General features: G+C 37.1%; 1 protein-coding gene across 2 annotated transcripts in view; it reads left to right on the forward strand.

The window, feature by feature from the left end:
• The window catches only part of Src64B (Tyrosine-protein kinase Src64B), a 151,354-nt gene extending 134,762 nt beyond the window's left edge, over positions 1 to 16,592 (forward strand). For both annotated transcript variants that reach the window (XM_083143950.1, XM_083143951.1), the window contains 4 exons: positions 1,170 to 1,323; positions 3,899 to 4,030; positions 6,884 to 7,116; positions 11,269 to 16,592. In XM_083143950.1, coding sequence (XP_083000076.1) covers positions 1,170 to 1,323; positions 3,899 to 4,030; positions 6,884 to 7,095 — 498 coding nt within the window. In that variant the 3' untranslated portion in view covers positions 7,096 to 7,116; positions 11,269 to 16,592. The remainder of the gene's footprint in view (positions 1 to 1,169; positions 1,324 to 3,898; positions 4,031 to 6,883; positions 7,117 to 11,268) is intronic.
• Positions 16,593 to 20,022: the final 3,430 nt, after the last annotated feature.

Here is a 20,022-nt window from a genome sequence, read left to right on the forward strand (position 1 = left end):
GGAAGGCAGGCTCAGTCCAGTGATATAAAATTGAATGGTACATAAAAATAATCAAGGGGTAACCTTTTAAGAAGGCACCCAAATGTCAACGTCACTTCCACTGCAATATTGCAGGCCAACGAGGGGCCCTGGATCCACGGCCAGGATAATCCTCCGTAGGGCTGTGTGTTGCCCTGTGTTTTGTCCTTATATGTGCAGAGTGCCCCTTTACAGCCTCAGCTTTTAATATGGGTAAGGAAATTGTAGTCCTTGGAGACAGGTGTTGATTTTAGTTGCGATAATGACTGAACCCTGTACAATGTGACTGGTGCAAAATGACCCAAGTGTTGATGCATCCACAAATTTTTAATTCAACCGAATAGCAATTATTATAAAGTCTTGATAATAAACTATTTTTTATTGTCAATATGATAAAAATAACAACATCCTTGAAGAAACTGACTCTATTCAGATGAATGAAAATTGGGCACGATTATTTTTTTGCCATTTTCACACTTCATACTGATAACTTACTGAAATGCATAGCTATTCTGTTGTATTATTTTTTACACATTATGTTAAAGAAAAAAAATGAAAGTTAGGGGCATATTTTGGTTATGATCATGATGATGTATGACCTCTCGCATAAGAACATCTCATTTTGGGCATTTTGAAAACTCGTGGAGTTGTCTATTCCTTGAATTAAGTAGTAGATCATGAAAATATGCATTTCTGACTTAGTTTGCTAAAAAAAATGTGTAAAACCAAGGTTTTGTGGAAGAATACTAACTATCAGAGCTTTATTTCTGTAATAATTGCCAACCTCTGTGGTGTAGTGGTTAGCACAGCATGCTATGACGCAGGGATCCCAGCATGGGTGTTCTTCATGAGTGTCCCTTCATCAATTCAATCATATGATCACTCATCTTTATCTTTGTGATTAGCCAATACTGACAGAAAGACAAATATACAAAATCAATCAAATATTTCTGTAATCAAGTATCAAAATATTTTTTCTTGTTTTCTGATTTTAAATAATGTCCAATACCAGGGAGAGGGGACATTGACTGACCAGTTAACCCTCCTCCTCCTCCTCCTCGTGATATCAATGTATATTATGTCTGTTATATACACATACAGAAATCTTAAGCAGTTCTTTGATAGTGATACAAGAAATATTGAAATTCCAGATTGCAAGTGGTATGGAGTACCTGGAAGGAAAACAGCTGATTCATAGAGACCTGGCAGCAAGGAATGTGCTGATCCGTGACAATAATGTTGCCAAGATATGTGACTTTGGCTTGGCTAGAGTTATTGAAAATGATGAATATTGTCCTAGGCAAGGTAGGTGAACTCTAGTATGTAATGTTTTGCATTTTCATTTAATACTTATACACAAACAGAAAACATCTTTAAAACAGTACACCTTAAGTACACTTGTGAGGCTTTGTGTAGTTCATTTGTTAATCTATGCTTGAAAACTGTGTTTTTGCACTCACTAATTTCAGAATAAACAATGACTACCATAAATAACAAGATGATTTGCACATGTAACTAAATTCTGAATTTGTAGTTTTATATTTACAGAAGCAGTTAGTCTTCAGTATTGCATTTTAGGCTTTCTATTTTTTACTGTACTGTATAATGAAAAGCCATTTGACTTGAATTGGCATACTTCTCAGTAGTTGAGGGTATGCGGCACTCATTAGCATATACCTTCTCCTTTCGTTTTGTTTACATTTATTCATGTAATTTGTCCATTTCTCCAATTAACTTATTTTGGTCAAATATTTCTGGTCTCTTTACTTCATAAAGAGCAAGGAAATAAACAATTGTTGCTTTTTTGTTTTATTTTTTAAAAAACTTTTATGTAACTATTTTTCAAAGGCTTTTTTCTTTTACTGTAATTAACAGTAGTATTAATGTTGTTAACAGCATACGAACTGATAACTCAGAAAAGCAATATGAACAAGAAAATAAAATACAAAAACATCTGTACTACTGTAGCCTCTTGTCGTTTAATCCAATCATTAAAATATGCATTTCATGTACAGTAAAATCTCGTTAATCTGAACCCCAATAAGGACAGGCAAAAAAAAATCAATGTTTTAAATGTGGCTAGAAGTCAACAAGAGAACTTCCCGAAGAAAAGGCAGTCAACCACTGATGAAATTCTGTTTCCCGCAGACTTTGTACTGTACTGTATAGTGTATTTAGGCCTATGGCCTTTAATTACATCGAAATAAACTTGTTTTGTTGCTATAAACTGAGTTTTAATGCTCTTTCTACTGTTCTTTTAGGTTATTTAAGTTAATCCGGGCTTTCGTTAAACCGGTCAACTTATCCCCCCATTAGTCCAGATTAAGGAGGTTTTACTGTATATTTTTTTAATGTCTTCTCTCGAAATATGCCTCTGGTATGCCAATTATGGTACACGATCATCATCATCAGTATTCTAACATGAATGACATTTTTTGTAGAAGTTTAATAATTCTGTCCATATATTTAATGGAAACATCATCCAAAGTTAATGGGAAACATGGTATCCATGTTTCATGAAACTTTGCATATACCCTGTGAAAATTTTAGGACTACAGTACTGGGTACAATTACTCTGCTCAGAAATTAACAGAATTGTAGCTACTTTGCTCGGCAAGTGTGCGATTTTTATCCCTCGTAAGTAGAGACTCACTGATCAGGGTTTTCACTGACCTGGAAATCCTGTAAAAGTCAGAGAAACCAGCATACAAATAAAAAGGTCCTGGAAAAGTCAGAAATTTCATTAAACTGTTCAAAAAACTGGAAAAGTCAGTAAAATTAAATGCCTTTTGCATGCCAGGTTTGGAAAGTTAAAACATTTTACATTTTTACTCCAAACAGTTTTTTTTTTATTATTTTGTAAACAAAAATTTACTTTATTTTTTGTCATATTTTCAACAATGTTGAATAGACTTGGTTCATTCGATTAACATGCAAAGTTAGGACACAACAGTTGTTTACAAGTGTGATAAATTATTATTGAGTGGTCTGTAATGTTACCACATTGACTTTTTTTTATCTTTGGAACCACTATAATTCATTACGAGAATATAATAAAAGCATTGAAAGCAATAGATTTCTTCACGATTAGATGAAAATTGTTAATTATTTTATGTGCGCAAGTCATATGCAACTCGTGTGGTGCTAGAATCAATTATTATGCTGCGTGCTACACTAGTTATTTGACTTACGACATATCTATTGTTTTTTCTGAGCATTGTTATTGTTTTTTTCTGAGCAGTGAGTCTTTTGTTATTTGCATCATGACTCTGCCATATACTATTGTACCAATATTGTCAGAGGAGCTGGCCAGCAAGAATTCAAGGCCAAATGCCCCATCGGAAAAACTTGAAAACTGTTCATGAGGGAATTTTTTTTTTTTTTGTTTACTTGTCACATTTAAGTGAAATTTAAAGGCAAAAATAAATAGAAAAGAAGTTAATGTACATCTATTCATTTGATACACTCTTTTTAAATTGTTCGTATTGTTGTAACAATAACAGCATCACTAAATAATATTTTCATGAACCTTCTGCAAAATTTTGTCCACAGGGTCACTCTTCACGTAACATGTATGTTGTAGCATGAGTTGCCTTGCACCATGAGGCTCCCTTTCTTAAAACAAGTATGAGTTAAATGAACTCATGTGGCAGTTAACGTGTTAAAAGGAACTGGAAGTAATTTGGAAACCTGGTTTTGCAAAATCATGAATGTACAGAAAAACTCATTTCTGGAAGTGCATGGCTTACAAGTTATTCGGCTGTTAAGTAATTCTGAATACAGAAGTTAACAATTTTTATTTTTTTCACTGCTCTAAGCCAGTACAATAGGTGGTGATGTTAAGCTACTCAAAGAGTAAATTTAGATTCTTCCCCCCTAGGTTCAAGATTCCCCGTGAAGTGGACCTCTCCTGAAGCTATTGTCTACGGACGGTTTTCCATCAAGTCAGATGTCTGGTCATATGGTATACTTCTTATGGAGCTCTTCACGTATGGCCAGGTGCCTTATCCAGGTACGTGTAATAACTTTGTGTGGTGTGTATGATAGCATTCTTATTTAATAGTAACTTTAAAGACTTGATAGGCTGTGTTGGAATCATAACAATTGTTTTTACGTTAAAACATCTGAATGAAAGTTACTTGAAAACAATTACAAATTTTGCATACAAAAGCTCTGGCTGAGCCTTTACCACTGGTCGATCCTTTTGTGGCATTTTGATCTTTAATGGGGCCCAGAAAAATGTCACACGACACTTTCACAGTCTAATTATGCTGAAAATTATGCAAAATTCAAAGTTTCAATTTATATGGCACCAACATTGTGAAAAAGCTGCATTTTGTGATTACATAAAAAGTACTGGGTGATCCATTTAGGATGTCATAAAAGTAAAGTTTTATACACACAACGTTAATGTATACATATCTCTGAACAGTTTGCCGAACTCTAAGCAGTAGTGTCGTAAGTATCGAGTGAGCGAAGGTTTGCAGACTTCAACCGTATGGTGGTGCTAGCGTGCGTGCATGGGAGACAAAATGGTGGTCACGCCACAACAGTGTACTCAATGCATCGTTTAGTATGCAAAATTGGGATACTGGACACAATTATCTTTCAACAGGATGGTGCTCCGCCACTTTGAGCTCTCATAGTGCGGGATCATCTTAATGGGATATTCAGCGATCACTGGTGTGTCCATGGTGGACCCATCCCATGGCCTACGAATAGCCCGGACTTACCGCCTCCAGATTTTTTTGTTTGGGGGTACATCAAGTCATTGGTGTATGCACAAAAACCACAGACTGAAGCCGACCTGCGATTGCACATTACAGCAGCTTTTCAACAGATCACTCCAGAAATGCATGCCACGTGGCGCAACAGACCTGTTGAGTGCTAATGTGCTGGGATACAAAAGCTGTAACTCTACTACACATGTATGTACCATTAACAGGCAATAAATTTGAATGGTTTCTGGTATGTAACACTTTACTTTTTTTTATGACATCCCAAATGGATCACCTGGTATTTCAATATTCTGATTAAATTGTTGAATATTTTGAAGAGAAACCCTTGTAAATTAATACTTGTAATTTGAGTTGAATGCTCGCCGACTAACATTAATCAATGTTTTAAACAACTTTTAATTGTTACAATTTTCAAGCATTGGTATCAGTGAGAATCGTTAAGAATATTAGCAGTGGCATGAATATCGGTTCAAAGCGGTCTTGGCTCAGCTCTACTAAAAACTGTGGATAATTGCAATTTGGATAACAATGATTTTTAGTACACAATACCATTTTCCCATTTCTATAATCAAAATTCAATAGTGCACACCAGATTCCATGTGATATAGCACTGTATATTTAATAAATACAGTAAATATTAATAACATTATTCATTACAGGGGTATTAATATTGGAAAGGGTTAAAAAATGTGTTACATCAGTACAAGCATAACTATGGTGTAGTAATTTAAGTACCCACTGTATGTTTTCTGAATGAACTGCGCTGGTTGCTGGGATTTTACTAATGAATCATCATTCTCCTGTCGCAACATTACATTGTTTAATAAGATATACTTTGTATTATCTGAAATTCTGTTTATCCAGGCCTCCTCGATGGTGCAGTGGTAGCGTTGTCACCTTGTAATCAAGGGGTCCCAGGTTTGATACCTGGTGGAGGCACATAGTGGTTCAGATCCCACTTTAACCTTTACAGTCCTGATTGGTCATGTGCTGATCGATGGTATTTTTGGCCACAGCCCCGGTCGGTCATACCTTGACCGATGGAACAGAACCTTTTTTCATTGCCTTGCAACCCTGTTCATTTCCTATGCTCATGACTCGAACTGCATGACGCTGGTACTCTTAAACTCCTTAATGACGTCAGGAGCAGCTGGCGATTCAGAGGATGAAGAACTTCTTCCAGAGATATGACAACAGCCAGGAGGGGTCAGTGTGCGGCCTACAGTCCCACAGTTTCATTTCTTTCTCATTTTTTTCTTCGGATGGGAAAAGACATTAGGAACAAAATAAATATTGAATTATAATGTAGACATGTGGTTGCAAATGAATTTGTTCCTGTCCCATGTCTCAACACGGAAGGCGGAGGCAAAATTTTGTCTTTTCTTTTTTCAATTTTCACATTTCAAGCCATGAATAATAACAAATACATACAGATAGCAATACTTCGTCTTTTCTATGTCTAAGTACATTTTATTCTTAGTAAAATGTTTCTTGTTTCACTAAATTATCTGCCGGGGACAGAGGTTAAAGCTGCATAAGCACCATGAGACTTTAAAGGTTAAACTGTAGGTCCAATCCCGATTAGCCTTACTGTGCATAAAGTGGTCGTAAAACACCAAATCAATCAATCAATCTGTTTATCCAAAACATTCATGGTTCCATGAAATAAAGATAAATGAACCTTTAGTGTTACAGTTATATTTGTAAAGTAAGTACCATTTGCAAATATTTCTGCTTCTGATGTACGGTTGTAATTTTACAGATGTACGACGATGTCATCTACAAGCAAACCACAGATACCATTACGATAACATAAGTTGGTTTTTACGTACTATTATTTGGTGCATTTGACAGGTCCATTAACTGTAAAATACTATCTATTGTTTCTTAAATGCAAGAAATGTGAATTGGGTTGATGTTCATCAGATTTACGACATCAGTCGTCAAAATACCATGAAAGGTATTTTTCACTTTGCTCATCCCCAGTTGTGGATATCACGAATACAAAAGTTTCAAACTTCGCATGTCACAATTGCAAATTCAAACTAGTTCAGCAATAAAGAAACAAGATTTCACCATTGTTGTAACTTGTATCTATATTTGCATCTGTTTTCCTTTACGTACAGGCATGCATGGCCGTGAAGTGATAGAACAAGTGGAGAAAGGTTATCGCATGCCAAAGCCATCGTCACATCAACTGCCCGATTCAATTTATCGCCTGATGCTGGAGTGTTGGCATTCAGACCCAGAGAAGAGGCCTACGTTTGAGTTCCTTAGGCATTATTTTGATGACTTCAACATAGCATCAGAGGTGCCGTACAAGGAGGTCTTAGATTGAAGGAAGAATGGAAGTTTTCAAGTAAGTGTTCTTTATCAGGGTGACTATTCACTGGGAATTTTTTGAATTACGGAAATTGTGCATGAAAAATTGCAACTTTTATTAATCCAAATCCCATTGAATTTACATAATTTATAAATGACCTGAGGCAAGTTTTTCAGTTTAGCTTTTATTTTTATAAAGGATTTAAAAGAAAGCTGCATGGAAAATAAAACTTAATTCTTTCAATCTGTTTACTTTGGTAGAGTCCTTTGCAGAACAATCTATCTGATAGGTGGAAGATTATTACAGGATACGATATCTTGAAGTTGATTAGTTAAGTTTGAATTTCTTATAGGATTACCAATTTTTCATAGATTAGTATATCCTGTAATATTTGTGGCTTGCGTTTGTAGATGGATTTTGAGTCTGAATATGTGAAATGGCAAATGTAAGCTCCTTTAATTAAGTATTTTAAATCTCTCTCGCTATATATATATATAAGACCAAGTGACCTTCCTAGATGTGGACATCCACATTGCGGGAGACCACTTGGAAACTTCCATACATATTAAACCGACCAACCACCTCCAGTATCTCCACTACTCCAGCTCACACCCCTACCACACCAAAAAAGCCATCCCATTCTCCCTTGCCCTCAGAGGCCAGCGCCTCAACTCATCCCCCTCATCCCGCCAAAACTACAACCTACGCCTGCACCAAGCCCTAACCAACCGTGGCTATCCCTCCACCCTCATCAACAAACAAATCACCAGAGCCAACTCCCACAACCGCACGAAACAACCCAAAACCAACCCTCCAACCCTGATCACCCAATACCACCCCCATATTACGAAAATCAGACATACCCTCCACTCCCTCCTCCCCATCCTGCACAGTGATCCTGATACCAGGGACATCTTTCGGGATAAACCCAGGGTCATCTTCCGTCGCCCCCCCAACCTCCAAAACATCTTGGTCGGAAACACTCCCACCCCATCCACACCACTCCCCCCAGCTCACAGGTGCTACAAACCCAGATGCAAGACCTGCCCCATACTCATCACCTCCCCCACCCTCCTGATCCCCACAGCGGCAGGCGAGTTCACCCTTCACCCTAAGGGCACCTGCCACTCATCCAACCTAATTTACACCCTCATCTGCCAAATCTGCGGCAACTTCTACATAGGCGAAACCTCCACCCCCTTGAACCTAAGGATTAATAATCACCGTTCCTCCACCCAAAACTCCGATTTCACTGTTGCCATCCACACCAACAGCCATAACACCACCTTCAATAACTGCTTCCGTGTTGCAATCATCCATCTTTTACCCCCCCCCCCCCCTTTGCTGTGACACATCTTTCCGCAGGCGCTGGGAAAGGGCCTACATAACAGGCACGCACGCCACTATACCCCCCGGACTCAACCTAGCCAACCAGTAACCCTTTCCTCTCCTCCCCAAAATTACCCACCCACCTTACAGTAAACACTGGTGAAAGTACTTCTCGTCATCTATCAACTGTTTCTGGCAACACTGATCGTAGAGACGCTACGGTCAGTATTCTGTGCCTCTTCGCTTAGTAACGCCGATCTTTCTTCTTCAACTTGAAAATGCGACATAGATCGCGAAATATAGTATAATTTCTCTTCGTGTGGTAAGTGTTTACTGTCTCCTTCATCATTAGTGTGTGTATATATATATATATATAAATGGATGTATGTGGGTGTGTGTATTTGTTTGTTCAGCAATCCCTCTCGAATGCCTGGAGCGATTTCAACCAAACTTGGTACACGTATCACTTGCAACCTGGAAATAAATACTGTGGGGATAAGACACCCCTGGCACCCCTAGGGGTGGGGGTGGGAAGGGGTGACAATTGAGAACCACCGATATTAAATTCCACACAAACAGACATCCGTGACTCTATGCAATCCCCACAACTATAATGTTTCTTGGGTTGCGTAACATTCAGGCTGTGTTGCGAATGGAATCCATAGTTTTCGTGACACTCCCAATGTGGTTCAACTCAAAGTTCATCACCTATCGGCATGGAAGGTGAGAGGGGGTGAAAAATAAAATGCCACAAATGACCTAGATTAATGTTTTCGGAGTCGCTAAGCTAATTGGTGGCATTCACGATCACATTTAAAATTAGTTATATTTTACACTAAAGTTAGAATTCATTATTTTCCTGTCGTATAAAAGAGATTGGGATAAATAAATACCCGGGCAATGCCAGGTAATCAGCTAATATATATATATATATATATATATATATATATATATATATATATATATATATATATATATACTTCTGTTTCTTCTCACACCGATGATACTATAAATTAGCGAAAATTTTGAATTTTCCTACTGTCCGGTGAGTGTTTCCTTTTACCTTATTTGATTTATATATATATATATATATAATGGATAAAAGCAAGGAGGGCCAAAAGGGCTAAGTAAAAATCAAAGAAGGTAAAAGGAAACACTCACCGGACAGTAGAAAAATTCAAAATTTTCGCTAATTTCATAGCATCATCGGTGTGAGGAGAAATAGACGGAACCGGTTCTCTATATCTCTCTCTCTATATATATCTCTCTCTCTATCTATCTCTATCTATATCTCTCTCTCTCTCTCTACTGTATTTGCTCGAAAGATCAGGAATGACACAAAAGTGCCCAAGAGAGTCTGATGCTTGAACTAGGCAACACAGCCCGGTTGACATTGCCACACAGTGTGCAGGAACCAGCAACTTTTGTCCCGCTCTCGCTTTGCTTTTTTCCATATGTGGCACCAATGCAATTCTGCCAGGCTGCCTATTTTCATGGCCGTGCATGTAGAGTTCTTGGATACACTGGAAACAGTTCAAAACTTTAGTGTTAGTATTTATGCACCAAATAATCTCTGAATATGAAAATCTTTAAGTCATCTATAATTTTTAGCCTTGAAAACCTATAATTCTAGTTTATATATATATCTAGGTCTAAGCGAAGCCGCCCTGATTATACATGCAATGGGAAACAAAAAAAAAAGTCATTATTGATAGAATGTGTGCAGGGTTGCCAACTTGTCAAAATTATTGGGGGGGCTCATCCCTTAAGTTTTGGCCTCAGTGTTCAGAATCTCATAAAAAGCCCATGAATTCCTCAAAAATATCAATTTTTTTATTCACAGTTCGAATATTAATTGTCCACGGATGGATATGTCACAAGTTTCGTCAACCACAATATCAAAATATTCCAGACTTATAATAACTGCTACCACGGAGCGCAAAACAGATCTCCCTAATATATCAATGATCTTGTTCTGAATGTCATGTGAGAGCCATTTGTAGCCCGAACGTCCCATCCACTGCCCTAGTTCATGAACATCGTCTTTTGCAGAGGCATCCTGTGAACGCATGCTGCGCATGTATCAATTATGGGAAAAAAGACAGCTTGCTCTGAGACGACATTCATGAGCATTTCCACATTCTAATTTCATCATATAAGAGAAGTATTTATTTTTCACGAGAGCGCTGAACTAAGCTTATATTAAATTTCTTGGATGTGAAGTGACGCAGGCATCAGTTGCGGGAAAAGAATTACTGTATTACTTTTTCACTTCAGATTCAAGAAATATAATATAAGCTTAGTTCAGGGCTCTCGTGTAAAATAAATACTTCTCTTATATGAAGAAATTAGAATGTAGAAATGCTCACGAATGTCGTCGCAGAGCAAGTTGTCCTTTTTCCCACAATTGACGCATGCGTTCACGAGACGCCTCCTTTTGAAACTCTTTTTAGTAAAAAAAAATTAACAATACTCATAATTACATACTTAGTAAAAAGTCATGTGTTTTGCTGTCTCTGGCCATAGCTCCCCCCCCCCACCCTTCCCCCAAAGTTGATGGTATAGCGGTCTCAGCTCCCCAAAGTTGATGGTCTAGAACATTTCAAATGTGTATTTAAAGTTAAGTTCATGTGGCACAATTGAGAGTAAACTTTACAAGAGAAGCAAAATAATACATTAGATCCTCTTAAGCAAAATTATTTTGGGGGCTCTGCCCCCACATCATTAACACTGGGAGGGCTCGAGCCCCACCAAGCCCCATGGAGTAAGTGCCTATGAATGTGTGTGCATGAAATTAATAAAATTTGGAACTTTTTTGAAGGTACTGAAGTAAAAGCAAGTCAATTTTATTTTCCTCAGGAAGCACAGAACCAGCAATAAAGGAAAAACTACTACAGATTTCTCCATAAGCTAAAAAGGCTGGAAAGTGATCACCAGAACAGGATTTTTTCATATAAACAGGTGGTTTCTGTGATGTGCGAGTGTGCGTATGCATTAAACACTTAAGCAGTATTACTGACGTATGGTACAGCAGGAACTCACTCCTTCCATGATGCGATACTAGCATCTGTTGTGCAAAGTTTTGGACCAGCGACAAATACGAGTGAGCATGGTTAATGAAAGAAGAAACTATGATTTAGAATCTGTTCTTGTGATGTGATTGTGTTAAGCGATAAGGCTTTTTTTTTTCTGTTAAGAAAAGTTCCTTTTGTGTATCACCAGCAAGCGGTTCCAGTCGTTACCTGAACGTGCTTTGTTCATTCCACATGTCTTAGAGCGGGCATTAATTTTATGCATTCAGTGATGTGTTTTGTCTCATACCTGACAAGAAGCAAACTCTCGTATCATGACGTTTGTATGAATGTTTTTTCCCCTAGTTTTTTGACTGTCAGATATGCACACTTACTTATGATCACGAGAAAAGTTTTATCACCATGTTGGTACCGGACAGAGAAGTATTTAAAACATAGTAACGTAATAGGCTATACTACTTATAGAGCTTTATCAGATACTCCTTGTGATGCTATAACAGAAGTTTTTACACACTTGTACTTACTAAGGTGTAATATGTATAGTACTTAAAAACTTTTTCCTTCATATTTTCTTGATATTTTATACAATGGACTAAACAAACATGCTCACCAACAATACAGGAAAATACAGGACTTTTTTTTTCCTTTTGTACTTGACCATTGCGCAATGTTTTTTAGAAAACAAAAAAAGCCCAGATGAAAGTTTTTATTTTTTGTGATAAACTGTACACAGACAGCAATTTTGAAATTCAATTGTACTGTGATAGGATTTAGAAGTATTTAAATGTGATGTAGGTTTTTACTGTCTTGATAAATAGGTAGGTAAAACAGAAAAAAATATTCATGTTATTTTGCCAAAGTTATATACTGTATTGAAAGACATGAAGCACACTGTTATTTACAAATTTTTCAACTTAAATGTTATCGTGAGGTTAGCATATTTATTCCACATTAAAAGAAATATCACATTTCTTTTGTATCACACTTAATAACAGTCTGTGTAATGATGTAATGTTCATATTGTTAGTAATTTTTATAAAATTTTCTATACTCCTTTTAGAAACTTTTTTAAAAAAGAAATTTTCAGTCAAATTAGTCCTATTTTGATGTCACGTTTTAATTTTTTGAAAAATGAAATGTTTCAATACCAGCTCTCACAGAGCAGGAATGATTTTTGTTTACACGAAATTAGATGCTACAGCAAGTAAAGAAAATAATACTTTAAAAAAAAAGAATAGTGACGTGTGTCGTAAATATTGTTCAGCATTTTTTGTGGGTCATTGTGATGTGATTTTTTTTTTTTTTTTTTTTTTTTTTTCAAGAAAACACTGTGACTTGTACACTGCAGGCTTATTTTCTCTGCTTGTGATGTATTAACACATTGTGCGGATCTTTGGTAGTATTGAGGTTAAGTTCAACAGAATGTTGGTGCTGTAGTCAGTAGGTAGCTTTGGAAAAATTAAAGGAAGTGCAGTAAACAAAATGTCCAACAACATAAAGATTGCCGTAGGAGTTCGCTTCCTAATATCAAAAGAGGGATACCATCTTCCAGGTAGATCCTGGAACTTTGCGGCAAATACAAAATACTCACACTATCTTCCGTATAATCATCGAGAGTAGGGGGAGGGAGGAGAACACGGAAGGAGCACTCAAAGTGTCTTATCTCAACTTAGTTGATCTGGCCAGATCAGAGAGGGTCAAGCTGGTACAACTGCAGAGAGAGGTTGAAGGAAGGCTGTGCCACCAATAAATCTCTACTCACGCTGGAAGTCATAATTTCTCAACTTTCCGTGATAGCAAAACGGTTGCATAAGTAATAGGAAGCCATTTTAGTATTACAGTAGAAATATACTCATATCAATGGCTTGGTGTAAAGATTGGATAGCATGCATAATACTGACGAATTTGCCTTTTTTTTATGTATTCCTTTGATACTCTATTTTGAAAGTTGCACATATTCTGCACCAGATATGATTACAACTGGCCTCCAGAACTGTGTAAATTAAAAAGTATTCTATCACTTCATTTGTAACAATAGGGGGAGGAGGGTGCAACAAATCTTCAGTTCATCCATGCAATTTTCATTTTTTTATGTTTCATTTTCTGTTTTCGTGTATGTGCAGTATTTTATGATATTAAATATTGAACAAAAGTGTTGACAAGGTTTGCAACAACTTTTCTAGAGTTTCGCCTGAAGGAAATAAGTAAACATACACCACAACACTGGAAATTGTAAAATTTTCATGGCCGCATCTTCAAACATACACTAGGGTGACAGAATAAAATAGACACCCATGATACGGAACACAAACATTTATTGGCAAAACAAATACACAGGCGGTTGCTGTGAATGTGGAATCTTAATACTTGGTTTGTCTGCCTTTGTGAGCCACAAACTCCGTCAATCAAACCGTCAATGGCACCTTGTGGTACACGTCCACATTCCTCAGACACATGTTCCATTAACTCATGTTTGTTGCAGGGCTTCTGGGACCTCTTGTCCATGTGTTGCATAATGTGCACACACGTTCTCAGTTGGATTCAAATCTGGCGATTGGCCAGGCCAAGGCAAGGTACGAATCCCTTGCTGAAGTTTCCAAACAGCTGTTTTTTTTTTGGCTCTGTGGCATGGGGCCAGTCTTCCATAAAAACATACTGGGTTTTATCCAGAATGTTGTGGAACACAAGAAGCAGTCCATCGTGCAAGATGGCAGTGTATTTTGCTGTATTGATATGTCCATCACAAAATATGAGTGGTGAACGTCCACCATGACAAATTGCTCCCCGCACCATCACACTGATGCCACCATATTTCACCATCTGCTTGACAAATCTGTCATCCAGCTGGCCCGAGGCATGCCTCCACACCCAAATCCTCCCGCTATCACGGAATTGACAATACCGGCTTTCATCAGAGAAGATGACAGTTCGCCAAAAGTTGTCACCGTGCGATGTCATGTCCTTTGCCCACATGCAACGTCTGTTTTTTTTTTTAATTTTGTGACCAGTGGTTTCTTTTTTGCCACATTTATAAAGCCCTTCCCTATGGAGATAACTCTGAATTGTTCTTTTCGCAAGTTGTGCCGCTTGCGCGACGTCCGCCACACTGATCCATGGATTTCTGAGGACGTGTCTCACTATTGCTCGTCTGACACATGCCGATGGCCCTGGTTGGTCGGGTTTGTGATATACACTTGTCTTCCTGTCCTTTTTAAATTGTACAATCACCCTGTCACTGTTGCCAATGGTATGGCCAAAGTCGTACTATTTTCTCGTTGAATTGCGCCACGGTCCCATTGCCCAGTGATGTGCCCTCGTGTAAAGTCGCTAATATCCCTGGCACCTGTCTCACGTGGCATGGTTCAGTCTCACTTTCTTCCTTCCTGATGTTTGTTCGAACTTGGAATGGAAAACCTCATCAGTTAGAGGCACCATTGTGGTGACTATGCTCTGTCAGCAGGTGTCTATTTTATTCTGTCGCCCTAGTGTAGATAAAAGATGGCTGAAACGGAAGTAAGTGCTGAGCTGCAACGTTGCCAGGTCCTGAGCAAAGATAAAGTTGGCAGGGAAAAATGTCATTCTCTTGCTGGGATAGTTAAAATGTTGGAGTGGTATGGTGGGCATAGTGTGAGGGATTTGGTTTGATAAATTCCTGTGCGAGAGATCAAAATAAATTCCAACAAATACCTTCCAATACAGATCAGTTCAGCCCTATTGTGTTTCCTATTTATTGGATATTTGTATGATCAGCCTACTTGATATCCTTTGAAAGAAACTCTAAATATTCACAAAATTTATATGATAGATTCACTACAGTGTGTTTACTAATGCGGCAATACAGTGATCATTTGTTCTTTGAAATATGCAAATAATAAAGAACGTAATTTACACAATGCATTAAAGATTGCACTAATAGGTTTCAAAGATAAGATACACATTGATGATAACCCATACTCAAGCTCTAATTATTATTTATAGTAGCATTACAGTTAAGCTTACGATTTACTTTGTACTGATTATAGGTACAGTCCCTCATGCATATAGCACAGTGCCATGAAGGCACATTTAGGGGGATCTGTGCTATTTTGGAGATGTGATCAGCACCATGCTCTGGCCATCTTTACCCCCCAGGGTTGTCCCCAGGTACTTATTGATGTGAGTGTGGGTGCTGTATAAAAAAAAGCAGCGTTTTGCCTTACATTCATTAATGTGGTAAGCTATATAGGTATGATAATATTTCATGAATATTCAGAATATTGAAAATTAGATGCATATAATTGAACATAGGAAAGAAAAGTACATAAATAGACTCACAGCTAGCATATAAGAAGGGGATAACGAGGTAAATGAGGCATGGTGTCAGTATTCGTAAATACTTTAAAGTATTCTCAAGCAAGAAATGTCTACTGCAAAATACTTACACAAAAATTGCACTCAGGTCACACAAGTACAATTTCTTGGAAACAAGTTATCTAGATGCTTTAATATATTAGCTACTAGTGAGGTGCTATGGTTTATTCTGTGTATGACCTCTGTAAATCGCTAACAAGTAAAACTCTTCACCGTGAGACAGTATTTTGTACACATAAGCTGATAGCATAATGACCCCAAAAAATGCTATTTCGAACACAAGTGTCTTAGCAGTTAGAATAAAAATTTTGAGGACCAATCTTTTTCACTAAAAGAAAGAGAACTACAGTTTTAAGTGTAAGCTGCCTCTGTACGTAAGAGGCATAATTCTCATCCTGTTGTCGCTATGTTCTAGTTTTAGTGCAATGCAGCAATGCACAAGTTAGGATTCGTCATAATTATATTTTAGCGAAAAAACAAAAAGAATGAGCAAGTAAGTGACATATGGAGAATGACAGATGGGAGTGTAAAATACCAAATGGCTTTTAAATGTGTTGTATATTGTAGTTGAAATTTCTGAAAGTGTCATGTATTTTATTGTGCTCCTAAGATGTATTTATTTCCTCCTGCCTTGCAACAAGCTAATTGTATGTAAATGTTTGTGTATACTGTAATGTTTTTATCATAATTATATTGCTTTTAAGGATCTTCAAGATAGAAACGAAGCAGGAAACCTATGTACAAAGATACAATTATATAACTAAATAAAATGTTTTATATGTCTCAGTTTGGACCCTTTAAGCATAGACTTTTTATTCTTTACGACTCACTGCAAAGTCCAATGATCCCCTTGAAGATATTGCAAGTAAGTAGTATTTAATTTACTCTTTTGAATATGAAATTAAGGGAGGAAATACGAAACACATGATGTTACAAATTTTAATGCATATTTAACCCTTAAATGCAGAGATGTGACACAAGGCACATTTGGTTTTTACACTTTTGGAACATGTGTGATCAGGTAATGTTCTGAGATACACGTTTTGAGTTTGTTTGCTTGAGCCATCCTATTAGTAATTGGTAGAGGCATGCATATTTCGTTTTTGACGAAAACCCTAAATGTGAAATAACACATTCTAATGTTAATTTTCATGTTTCTCAAAGGTGTGAGGTGCATTTTCCTACTCTGTTTTGTCACGAAATGATGCGAAATAAACTGCAAAATGCGAAATACTCTTAACCTTTTGCTGCCCAAGCTTCTCGAACGAGATACCCAAAAGTAACCCTCAGGGGACCAAGTGTCTCGATCAAGACGCTGTGTCAAGGTCGTAGTTTTTACGTTATAACTTTTCTATTTTTGGCTAGAATTTCGATTTTATTTTCTTATATTGTTCCTAACACATGTATTTAACAGAAATGGTTTTTTGCATTTTTTTTGTCTTCATGAAAATGGAGGGGGAAAGGTGGGAAAAGGGACTTCTCTTTTGCTTCTCTTTTCAAGGTCAATTTTTTGCCGACAAAGGAAGACCGGCTTTGTTGTTCTAAAGCAATGCTTTTCCCTCCCTCCTGCTAAGTGCATTCGAAGGAAGCTTGTTTATCAGTATCCGATGTCAAAATGAAAGTTTTCCCTGATGGCGCAAGCAAGGGGGGGGGGGGAGGGGAAGACTGGTTGTTGAATCTGCGTTGTGAGAATGGAATTTCGAAGCGCGCTGAAGGAAACCTTTGTTTTTTTTAGCACAAGTGGCAACAGGGGTTACCCAGCATTGTCTAAAAATAGAATTTCAAGCAGCTGCAAGAATTGGCGCTCATTTGTCACTACATTCTAGCTTTTCGTCCGTGAATGTTGTGCGTAGGTGTCGTTTTGTGCCCAAGTGCAAGGACATTTTTTGGGTGGTCACAATTTTTTAAAATAATTTTTGGGGGTTTTCTCCCTTTCCCCTCCATATATACACCAAATATGCATAAATTTTGCATTTTGTGCATTTTGACATTTTTTTTTGGGGCGGGGGAAACACCATTTTTTTAAAGAAAAGTATTTTTGAGGGGATTTCCCCCCTTTCCCCTTCCATATGTACGCCGAATGTGCATAAATTATATATCGTCTGAATCTGTGATTCATTCTGCGTACAACGGTATATCTTTCATATCTCTAGGGCATTTAGTTTGAGCTATAGTCATTTCAATGTACAGCTGCATTTTGAAGCTTGAATCAGTGGCCATTCCTTTTGGGGGTACAACTCAAGTTACATTGGTCATACGACAATGATGCAAATATTTTTCTGTTTCTTACATGCCAGCGATAATTTCTATGTGCATTTTGAACTTTTCATATCCTTTTTTTCGGGGGGCAAAACCCCATTTTTTTTAAAAAGTATTTTCAGGGGATTTCCCCCCTTTCCCCCTCCATATATATGCCGAATGTGCATAAATTATATATCGTCTAAATTTGTGATTCATTCTGCGTTCAATGGTATATCTTTCATATCTCTAGGGCATTAAGTTTCTGAGCTATAGTCATTTCAAGGTACCGCTGCATTTTGAAGCTTGAATCAGTGGCCATTCCTTTTGGGGGTACAACTCAAGTTACATTGGTCATATGATAATAATGCAAATATTTTTGTGTTCCTTACATGTCAGCGATCATTTCCATGTGCATGTCGACACTGTCATGTACTTTTTTCTTGGGGGGAGGGTGGGGGAACCAAATTTTTTTTTCCAAAATTTTGGAATTTTGAGAGTTAGCCCCCTCCCCCCCGCCACATATACGCCGAATTTTCAAAAAATTCATATAGTCTGAATCTCTTGTTCATTCCGCGTACAACGGTATATCACTCATCTCTCTAGGGCAATTAGCCTCCGATCTACACTCATTTAATTGAAACTCTGCATTTTGCTCAAAATCGGCTCGGGCAATAGAGGCTTACTTGTGAAAAAGGTCTTGGGCGGCAAAAGGTTAAACATGAAATTTAGAGTTTATATACCGAAACGACACTTTCTGAAGTCTGAAGTATCCTGTGAGTTATGCAATTCACGGAAAATTGATTAATTCTGCTATAAATATTTGAGAAGCAAAAAATGGACTCCTTTATACAGGAATAAACTTAATATTCTGGTAATGACTTAATGTGCTATTAGAAGGGACGTGTTTATTTTGCGTAATAGTGCAGTTTTTAAATCAAATTTGGGATTATATTCACATTTTTAGAATCAAAATTGTCATTTTATATGGCACTTATTCACTGCTATAACAGCGAAATTTCATTTTATTTACCACTTTTGAACCCAAAATTGACTATTTTTTTAACGAAATTTTCCTTTATTTACCAAAAACATGTGCCTCTAGTAATTGGGAATGTTTAATTTTATTCTGGCTATATTTGGGGGACAATTTCCTGTCTGAAAAAAATGCAGCTTTTACATTAGAAGTTTTTTTTCTCCCAAAGTATCAGCAGCAAGTGTGGAATTCTTGCCATGAAAATGGAACATACGTATATCTGGCAATGCACAGGTACTGTTTGAACCCTCACATCCTGGCCTTGCCTACATGGGAGCCATTGAATTTTAAATTCCGTTGAAATCCAATGGAAATTGGATTTTTTCAACATAGGCTTCTAGCCTGGACCGAGAGAAACTAGCCATAATTCAAACACTAGCATTTGTAGTTATGGAGATATAAGTTTCCATTTAAAACTTTATGAAATTTTAAACTTTCTGCTGAAAACCTGCTTGGTGTTTAAGGGTTACTACAGTGGAACCTAGATTTTAATTTTTTCAGGGGATTGAGCTGAAACAACTTAAAATGCAGGAGAATGTGAAATGAGAAAATTTTACATTTTGCAAAACAACAAACAAATTTAAAATTGGGTCTCGCTGTCTTATTTCACAGAATTCCCAGACTAGATTAGTCAAAACAGCTGCTGCATTGATCAATATCGCTCAATTTACCAATACATGACACATCATTATTGGTAGAGGCACATATTTTTGGTAAATAAAAAAAGCAAAATTTCGGTACAAAAACTGAGTCAATTTCTGGTTCAAAAGCGGTAAATAAAATAAAATATCGGTGTTACAGCGGTGAAAAATTGGATGAAAAGTGGTATATAAAAATACATTTTGGTTTTAAAATTGTGAATATAATCCTAAATTTGATTTTAAAACTACTATTATTCCACAGAACTAACATTTCACTTCTAATAGCACATTTATGTAGTTATCAGAGTATTAAGTT

Source organism: Lepisma saccharinum, chromosome 22, assembly GCF_977018435.1.
Source record: "Lepisma saccharinum chromosome 22, izLepSacc3.1, whole genome shotgun sequence".
NCBI lineage: Eukaryota > Metazoa > Arthropoda > Insecta > Zygentoma > Lepismatidae > Lepisma > Lepisma saccharinum.